Source organism: Saccoglossus kowalevskii, chromosome 9 (assembly GCF_978046115.1).
Source record: "Saccoglossus kowalevskii chromosome 9, keSacKowa6.1, whole genome shotgun sequence".
Classification (NCBI taxonomy): Eukaryota; Metazoa; Hemichordata; class Enteropneusta; family Harrimaniidae; genus Saccoglossus; species Saccoglossus kowalevskii.
This window is the reverse complement of record NC_140649.1, coordinates 309,108-319,747: the sequence shown is the minus strand read 5'-3', so window position 1 is coordinate 319,747 and position 10,640 is coordinate 309,108. Positions and strand designations below refer to the sequence as shown.

Genomic DNA, 10,640 nt, shown 5'->3' with positions numbered 1-10,640 from the left:
TACACTGCCATCAGCAATACAGTTGACTTCTATGATTACACTACCAACAGCAATACAGTAGACTTCTATGATTACACTACCAACAGCAATACAGTAGACTTCTATGATTACACTACCAACAGCAATACAGTAGACTTCTATGATTACACTGCCATCAGCAATACAGTATACTTCTATGATTACACTACCAACACCAATACAGTAGACTTCTATGATTACACCACCAACAGCAATACAGTAGACTTCTATGATTACATTGCTATCATCAATACAGTTGACTTCTATGATTACACTGCCATCACCAATACAGTAGACTTCTATGATTACACTACCAACAGCAATACAGTAGACTTCTATGATTACACAGTTGACTTCTATGATTACATTGCCATCATCAATACAGTTGACTTCTATGATTACACTACCATCAACAATACAGTAGACTTCTATGATTACATTGCCATCATCAATACAGTTGACTTCTATGATTACACTACCATCAGTAATACAGTAGACTTCTATGACTACACTACCAACAGCAATACAGTAGACTTCTATGATTACACTACCAACAGCAATACAGTAGACTGATATGATTACACTGCCATCAGCAATAAAGTAGACTTCTATAATTACATTGCCATCATCAATACAGTATACTTCTATGATTACACTGTCATCAGCAAGTGAATGGTGAATTTGATAGATTTACAAAGACCCAGTTCTATTGAAATTTTAGATCCAGATCATAAGCAGATACATGCACTATTAATATTGTGTACAGAATATTATGAGCAGAAATTACCAGCAAACTTAGTCACATAGTTTATCTTTCAATTTGGATAAGTCTATAATCTGTCAACTAGATATGTATTTATTCAGATCAAAAAATTGTACAATTGGTAAAATTAATAAGGGACTGATGCTATGTAGTCAGTATTTTTACCAGTAAATTGAGGCTCTTTACTCATTTAATATGATACAATGTCTTCAGTTTTGTTGTTTCTTGTCAATGATGATCAATACATCAACATATGTTCGATATGATATGCAGCACTGTGGTTGTAGTTTTCATTCAATTTGGGGGCGACCATTCAAAATCATGGGAGAGAGGGTGACAGTAAAAATGTTTTGAAATTGCAAGCTTGACACACATAAAAAAATCATGAAAAATAAAAATGTATAGAATAAAATACCACATCAAATGCACTGGTCGCCCTCTTCTAGCCACCCCTTCATGATTTTATATGGTTGACCCATTACTCACATAAGCTAGATATGTGTTTTTTTTTGTTTCTATGTATGGCTAATTTTGTCACACTATCAAGACTTGTGCATAAATAAGACGATGTGTCATTATTGTCAAGTTTACTGGCAATCACAGGTCAGCAAAAATGCCAAATTAAGCTCTTTAAATTTGAAACTGATTTCTGCTTCATTTTGATCAGAAGAGTAATCTTTTATTAGATAAGTGTTTGAAAAGTGTAAGTTTTTGCCTTCACTTTTGTTTATAATAGCGATATTTTGTTAAGCAAGTTTCATTACTTTTCTCTATTCATACACATTGTACATGCATTGCATCAACTGCGTATTCTATTTGATAACAATCTTCTAGCATAGAGGTTTCAAAAATATATACATAATATAACAGTTTATTGACAGAGATACTATTAAGGTATAGAGAGGAGAAAATGTATAATAGTTTAATTGTGATTATGACTTTCCCTACTTATTATTAAGCATGCAGATATGACAATGAATGTTTTCAGAAAGCTGAGGAGAAAATGATCATGTATTTTTCGTGATAATATTTGCTCAGGGGATTAAGTAATGAACATTCCTGAGAACCTCCTAAAAATAGGGTTTTTATGCAGGATTGGCTGTTCCTCGTTGTTGATTCTTTCTATGAGTTTGAATTTATCACTGTTGTTTTATAATGATTTTTGAAACTTGGTCTCAGAATTTGTATGTGCTCCATAGTATTGGAGATAGACCATTGAACTTTATGGATTAAATTGCATGAATGTATGAAAAACAGTATACAATATAATATTTGATAAACTGATGAAAAAAAATTTCCCTTGATTTTTCTCTTTCAAGACCATTGATCATTAACAGTAGAATGCTTATTAGTATAGCAAAAATGACATCAATTATTTAACTTCCTTGAAATTATAAAGTACGTAGAATAAAATGAGCATGTCCACATACATGTATATTCATACCAGTTGATATCAACAAATACAAACACAATTTGATGCATATAAACTTGCCATTGAAAAAGGTTGTTATACTGAACCAAAAACACCAGTGGAAGACAGGTTATGCTCCCATTGTAACGAAGTTGAATATACACAAAACAAAGAAACACAATGTTTCACACTATCAACAGTGTAAATGCAAATTTCCTGAATTCGGATAAAGAAAAACAGTTTAAACATATCCTACAATCAAAAGATAAAGACAATATTATAGCCCTCTATGTGTACTTGAGTAACAGTAAATGAACAACAAAAGAATACTATCAATCACACATATTTAACTTTTTATTTACTCCACTTTTGCTTATTTACTTTTTAGTTAATTCATTATTAACTTTATTACATTTTAAACACCAAATTAGAAATGTAAAATTGTCTACACGGTTGTAATAAAGCTGTTATTTATCTATCTATATGTACTATAATAGTTTCAGGTTTAAGGTATATTCAGAAACTCAAAATGGCAGTTGAATCTGACCAATAACAGTTCATCCCACTAGAGGAGTAGAACAACAGACCATTTTCCATTCACTGCGAGAATCACACGTTATGCGTGAAATTGAATGTAAAAACAGGACAAACAAAGGTCATAGCGTCGTAGTGGCGTCAAACATTGCGTGGGATTTGACAAACGCGAAAATATTTTGGGGGACATTTCCATGCTTAATAATGTGCTGTCCACATTTGATGATAGACAATTTCGATTAAGTGAGTGTTATCGAAAGTTATATTTCTCTGCCAAAGATCTGCCGATCGATGTGAGCTGCGAAATAAAGAAATTTGAGCTCAAAATCAAATCGTTTGATTTTTGCGGCATACGTTCGACACGCGTCTTTCATGCATCTCGCGAGATCTCGCAGTTGAACAGAAAATCACCTATTCATTCATAAATATTGCATTTGTACAAACTAGTAAAACAACATTGGGGAAACAGGAAAGGACACTTAACAAATTTAGTGAATTGGGTACTAAAAATAATAACTTGAATAAATAAGAGAAGTCTATTAATATCATTAGGCATATCGATTCAAAGTTTGTTCTCATGTTATCCAACAATCATCTTGCTTTTACAGCATTATTTGATATTATAACAGTCTCCTTTTCTTCTTCATCATTATGGTCCTCTTTATTATCTAGGTTATTTCTCTCTTTTGTCTTTTGCAAATCACAAACCCATTTTAAGTCCATCTCCCATAATTCTCTTTCACTTGGATTTAGATGCAGGGCTTTTGAAAAACTAATAATAGCCTAATGTAACAAAAAAAAACATTAATGAAAAAACTGTCTGATGTGTTATATCAATAACATCAAACAGTTTGAAAGTGAAGTCAGCCTTGGTATTTCAGTGGGGACAATGTTTGATTTTGAACAAAGTTATACCTTTGAACATTTTGAGAACCATTATGTGATTTGGATTGGATTTGTCAATAAAATAGGTAGAGGTTATTGACAACAATTTAGTATATCAATTTCTTTTTCATTCTTCATTATACCGGTAATGTGAATATTGGCACGGTTCAAAAGTAAATTTAGCGATATATGAGACAAACACGCCCCCCCCCCCCCATTATTGTGCATCAGGCTTTTTGCAAGCCACCTGTCTATCTGCCATATTAGAAAGCACTCCATTTTAGACAGATACAACATTTCATTTGGTAAAAAAATTCAATGAACCTGTCCAACTTTGAATGAAAATTACAAAATAACATAAAGAAATAATCAACATAAAATCACTTGCAAATCTGTGGTTACATTTTTTGACAGACACTTTCTATTTTCTATGCCCTTGTCTATCGTAGTTTTTCAGGACCAAACATCACATATTTGACAAACCCTTTTGCTTTCTCCAAGTTTTACTATTCAATAAATTACCTCTCAAAACCTACCATTTGCAATTCACCCAATCCCAGTTGTGTTCTGCCAAGTGTTTGGTATGCTACCCACCAAGTTGGAGATAACATGACTGCTTTCTCTGCCATTTGAACTGCTGGAAATACTTCATTTAGTTCCATAAGTGCCTGTATCAATCAAGATATAATATTAAATGTACAGTAATGTGCATGACATTTATAAAGTTTGAGGTTGGCCTATCTGTACTTGTTCCTATATACAGTACAAAGCTGTAATAAAAGAAAGGTCTATGTATTGGTGAAGACAGATAATGTAAGATACATATGGCCCTACTATTAAATATAGTTTCAAATCTATACAGGTCACATTATTTGAATATGTAAGACCATTCAAACATCATATTTAGCCAACATGTGTGGTCTTACTTCAGACTTCTTTTCTCAACACGATACAAGTGTTACACCTAAGTGTTACATGGGTGAAATGGAAAATTAAAACAAAGTTTAAATATAATTTTCTTGTATATTGTTAAACTGTTTTTTTTTACAACAAACACCCCTTGTGAAAATGGTTTGCTAAAGATTGTAAGTGTTGAAATCATAAAACCGCTGGCAACTTTGCTAGGGATAATGCAATTGGAGATTGTGAATGATATACATCATATGGTCTTGTAGTAAAGTTTTAATACACATAGCCATTATCAGGCTAGTTGCAGCTAGCAAACCTAAATTTAAAACTAAATACTGAATGTGTCAAATACTTTAAACAAATTAATTGGAACAAGCCATGCATGGCACAGTCCCTGTTAGTTATCAAATCTAAGTTATACAGTTTTGTTTATACCGGGTAGTAATATAGTACAAGTACTTGTTTATATTGAGAAATATTGCTCTGGAACAGCATTAATTGAAACAAAATGGCCACCGGTCGGCCATTTTGAAACAGATGATCAAAACGGTACATCTGTATATCCACGACATGATGTATAATGAATATATAAAATATCAAAGCATGTCAAAGATATGGCACTAGAACCGCATTCATAAAACCATTCCATTCATACACAACCAAGATCCAGTTCCGGAATGGCAGTATTGCTTGATTTTTGATGATTTTTTAGCACTAAAATGGCCACCATTCAGTCATTTTGAATTGAATCAATAAACCAATATATCTGTATATCTATGACATAATGTGTCTGAACAGGAACTAATAATAATTTCCAGCTGTGCAGGTGTTCTGTTATTCAGTCAATAATAGGTTTATATGTGTATTTTTCAGAGAATATTGTCTAATACCTTAATATAAACAATCAGGATAGGTTTAGAAAAGGTTATCAGACTGCTGATCAAATGTTGCTACAAACTTGGTAAACTTTATACATGCTTTGTGGATTTCCATATTACGACTATAGATACTATTCGGAGAGACGATTTATTTTATATATTATCAAAGACACTAAAAATCTGTACAGTGTATAACAAGACATGTATTCGCTTTGGCAATAAAAAGTCTCCAATATTTAATACAAGTAAAGGGTACAAGACAATGATGTACTGCTTTTTAAAATGTAAACGTGAATGACTTGAATGATACATTAAACGGATTCGATAAACCAGGTAACATTAAATAATTATAAAATTAACTTTCTATTTTATGAAGATGACCTAGTATTGTTTTTTATCGACACAATAAGGTTTTCAAAATGCACTAAATAATTTATCTGAGTAATAATAATATTTTATTAGCTTTGAAATGGCAAGAACAACAACAACAACAACAAATAAATAAAAATATAAAAGCATTCATGCATGTAAATTGTTCAGTTTCTCATTTCCATAGATAGGTGTGAAAGTTTCTGATTTCTTTTGACGTATTATTTCCAAAATTCTTATTGAAGCATCACTGGAGAGAAAAATTAAAGTTTGAAATTAATTTCACCTTTTGAGAAAAATCCATCTACAAAAGTTAGTTCTCGACCACTTTCCACTGCATTGGTCAGTGCTGAATAGAATTTACTTCTCAAGTGGTTAGATGATTTGCAAAGAAATGGAAGTAATAAATATCTTCCCTTCCAACATTACAAAGATTACATACTCTGATTATAATTTTCCTATCCTGTTTTATTTCTTTCCAAATCTATTGTGTTTGACCTCACCTTAAAGAAGAGGGAGATGCCATGATGATCATAGAGATTCTTTATTATAATTTTCCATTTTATTGTTGTGTTTAATCCAGCTATAGTGCTTTAGGGATTTCATATCTTGGATAGTTTCAACAAAACTGCTTCCTTTTCTTCATTAATTTTATAGAAAATTTTAATCCAACTAAAATTCTGTGGTCTTTTTAGGCCATAAACGTCATCCACACCATTGTGAATTAGAATATTGTTGATATATTTTGGCCAGCTCCAAGCAAGCCTTGTTCTGATATGAATCATGTAATTTAGAGAAAACTATTTTGGTCCACTTGGTAATATCAATCATTGTAATCAGTCCAATACTGTATTCACAATTCATCATGAATCTAGTTGATGTCTTACCATCTTAAATCTCCCAATATTGCTGGGCATGCTACATTCCTATTAACTTTAAAGAAACTTGCCAAATTCACTGTACTTTCTAACAGCCATACACTAGATCCATTGTGTATGCCTGATCCAATTGACGACATGATTATATTTTACCACAGAACATCACCATATTCAAACCTATTATAACTGTTATGTTGGTTTATGATTGATTTACTGTATGCTAATATTGTCATTGCTTTTTTATAAGTTTTCATAAAATGTGAATGACCTTTTAATGATTTTTAAATATTGATGCCTAAGTATTTATATATTTTTAATAGTTTCTTCAAGTGTCAAATTTCCTAATTTTCAAATTGTTCCTTTCTGTAGCTTCTTTTCAAAATTGATTATCTGGGATTTAGATTGGTTAAAGTTAATTTCCATTGCTCTGAAAATTATGATGCAATATCTAACATATTTTGCAGTTCAACTGCGTTATTTGCTATGAGGACTATGTCATCTGCCCAGAATAGACCAGGTATTAATTGTGTTCCAATCATTACCCACAGTTTAGATTTGTATAGCACTTTGGCAAATTCATTTTTGTAAATTGAGACACCTTCATTAGTTTTGAAATAATCTGTTTCAATATTATTAAAATTAATTTTGTTTAGAACATTGTCATACATATCATCAATTATATTCCATAACTTCCTGCATTCTGTAGAGAAACTTGTAACCCATCTCTCCAGACTCTATCAAGGGCCTTAGAAAATCAAGGGAGGCAACATAAGTTGATTTTTTATTTGTTTTCTACACCAAAGCAATACCTTTCTTTCCTAAAAACACCTTGAATTTCACCTAGTAAATATTTCATATACCGGGTATATAGTTTTGTTTCTACTATTTTAGGATATACTTTTGACACAAAAGAGTTTAATGTTGTTTCAGGCCTTTTTTTTATGAATTGGTTTTACAACTCTATTTTGCCATACATCTGGGATTTGAAATAGAACTACAAAAGATTGTACTAATGATTTCCTACCATTTTTAATGAATTCATTCTCTACATAGTCAGGTCTGAATATGGAAATGTTTTTCATTTTCTTCCCTAGACCCTTATTCATTTCCCCCACAGTATTCTAATAGTGTTTGAGGTTATTTCTGACTATATCTTGATATATATATATTGTGATTTTCAAAAAAAGAAACAATGTAAGAGAGTTATTTCAATTTGATGAACAAAACATAAGTTATGTCAATTCATACATTTTGGTGAAATTTTGCAAAAGAATGCTAGGTGTGAATAAATTCTCCCCAAATGCTGCATGATATTTAGGAAATTCCTATAATTAAAATAAAATAAAATCTAGTATCATATTAGTGATTTACCAGACAACAATATTGAAGAACAAGCCTTTCAAGAGCAAAAACAACTAAATTTACATTGGTTCATATTAGTGAAAAACATGGTTTCTGAAAATACTGTCTGTAACACCTCAAAAAATGCCAGCCAGTAAAATAAAACATGTATGAAATATAATTATACATCTGTTACCGTAATGCCATAAGTTACAGCGTGCCGTAAATTTGTGGTATTTTACAGGGTATTTTCATCTTACCATATTAAGAAATGCGAATTCCAAATAAGGAATGATTACGCATGTAATAAAAACAAACATGGCTGCCACCAGAGTTTGACCGGATTCAACACAAAGAAGTTTGCTGATTCTGTTCTAAACATTTTGAAATTTAGCATTCCCATGGAGTATCCTTAGAAGGATAAGATGTATAATAATAAGGTTATTATGAGAATACCTCAAAGTATGCACGAAGACAGTACAGCTGGAGTATCTACGTACTGTCTGAGTATTCTCGTAATAACCTCAATTATTCAACAAAGGTATGTAGAGTTCTGGAAGTTGAGTGCAACAAATAACAATAAGAAATTAAGTCTGAAAACAATATCAATAAGTTCATTAACCCTCCTAAACTAATTAGACATGTGACACGGTATCTGAAAGTGTGTTTTGAAAAACACAAACTGCATTAATTTTTACTGCCTGATCTTATGTTATTTTAACGTTCTGTTTTTTACTTACCTTTCCTTTTATTACTTTCAGCCAAAAATGAATTGGTAATTTCATTACAGTGTAATAAAATTTATTATTATTACCGGTATCATATATAATGTTTATACACTTTAAACTATTTTTGCTCTGATGTAATCATAGACATAAGCAGTCATGTATCAGAAATAGAGAAGAGTAGATATAATACCCAACTGAAACATCCTTAGAAATAGAGAAGAGTAGATATACCCAACTGAAACATCCTTAGAAATAGAGAAGAGTAGATATACCTAACGGAAACATCCTTAGAAATAGAGAAGAGTAGATATACTCAACTGAAACATCCTTAGAAATAGAGAAGAGTAGATATACCCAACTGAAACATCCTTAGAAATAGAGAAGAGTAGATATACTCAACTGAAACATCCTTAGAAATAGAGAAGAGTAGATATACCCAACTGAAACATCCTTAGAAATAGAGAAGAGTAGATATACCTAACGGAAACATCCTTAGAAATAGAGAAGAGTAGATATACTCAACTGAAACATCCTTAGAAATAGAGAAGAGTAGATATACCCAACTGAAACATCCTTAGAAATAGAGAAGAGTAGATAAACCCAACTGAAACATCCTTAGAAATAGAGAAGAGTAGATATACCCAACTGAAACATCCTTAGAAATAAAGAAGAGTAGATATACCCAACTGAAACATCCTTAGAAATAGAGAAGAGTAGATATACCTAACGGAAACATCCTTAGAAATAGAGAAGAGTAGATATACTCAACTGAAACATCCTTAGAAATAGAGAAGAGTAGATATACCCAACTGAAACATCCTTAGAAATAGAGAAGAGTAGATATACCCAACTGAAACATCCTTAGAAATAGAGAAGAGTAGATATACCCAACTGAAACATCCTTAGAAATAGAGAAGAGTAGATATACCCAACTGAAACATCCTTAGAAATAGAGAAGAGTAGATATACCCAACTGAAACATCCTTAGAAATAGAGAAGAGTAGATATACCCAACTGAAACATCCTTAGAAATAGAGAAGAGTAGATATACCCAACTGAAACATCCTTAGAAATAGAGAAGAGTAGATATACCATCCTTAGAAATAATACAAATAAGCAATGTTCCTAGAACGAAATTGAAAGAGAAGAACAGTTCTAAGATACCAAAAAGTAAGACAAAAGTTATTTCAAAATATCAATGTTTCAGAAGAATTAAAAAGTGATGTCCAGATATTTAAATATATTACGAGTTTAAGAGAAAACTTAATAATAATAATACATTGTAATAATAATAATAACCAATGGAAATTATTACTATAAATGTAATAGATTTATTATTATTATTATTATCACGAACCTGTGCCTTTATCTCATACAAGATGGCATTTGTTGGTGTCAGCTCAATGGCTTCATCCCATTTTCTTAGTGCCTCCCAGTACCTACAAATTTAAATACCGAAGGTTAGGATGGACATGTAACATGTATTTTCGAGTTTTGATATCAAATTGATCAATCGTCGATTGAAGAACAAACATAAACTGCGTACCCACCTCCCAGCTTCAGCAAGTAATGACCCTTCATGTTTTAGTCTCTCACTTTTAACATTGCCGTCTTCTAATTGTATGGTTTTCGATTTCTTTTTTATCCTCGACAACTGAAGCCAATCGATTTCTCCAGATCCAATCATTTCGTCGTCAGAATCATTCTCACTGACACCCGTTTTATCTTGAAATATTTGAGTACAATTCTTTTTAACAGCAGTGCCAATTTTTCTTTTCCATCCAAAATAAGTCATATTTTGAAAACAATCATGACTTCACTTCTTAATGATGTAATAAATTTAAACAACAACACTTCCTTCTTGAACTTGTTTGGTCGTCCAGCTGATCGTATGACCCGGAAATAGATATCTGCGACCTTATTGTA

General features: G+C 31.6%; 1 protein-coding gene across 1 annotated transcript; it reads right to left on the bottom strand.

The window, feature by feature from the left end:
- Nucleotides 1-851: 851 nt before the first annotated feature.
- Nucleotides 852-10,632, bottom strand: LOC100370545 (tetratricopeptide repeat protein 33-like). Its single transcript, XM_002732535.4, has 4 exons — nt 10,265-10,632; nt 10,072-10,153; nt 4,148-4,279; nt 852-3,509 (listed from the first exon to the last, which is right to left on the bottom strand). Exons 1-4 carry the CDS (start codon nt 10,507-10,509, stop codon nt 3,318-3,320), a joined length of 651 nt encoding a protein of 216 aa, XP_002732581.1. The 5' UTR covers nt 10,510-10,632; the 3' UTR covers nt 852-3,317.
- Nucleotides 10,633-10,640: the final 8 nt, after the last annotated feature.

Bases quoted from the DNA above. Each gene is read 5' to 3' on its own strand.
- LOC100370545 (XM_002732535.4), bottom strand. From the start codon at position 10,509: ATGACTTATTTTGGATGGAAAAGAAAAATTGGCACTGCTGTTAAAAAG. The intron at 4,280-10,071 runs GTTCGTGATAAT...TGATTGATACAG, and splicing joins TGTATGAGATAAAGGCACAG to GCACTTATGGAACTAAATGA. The intron at 3,510-4,147 runs GTAGGTTTTGAG...TTGTTACATTAG, and splicing joins GATTGGGTGAATTGCAAATG to GCTATTATTAGTTTTTCAAA.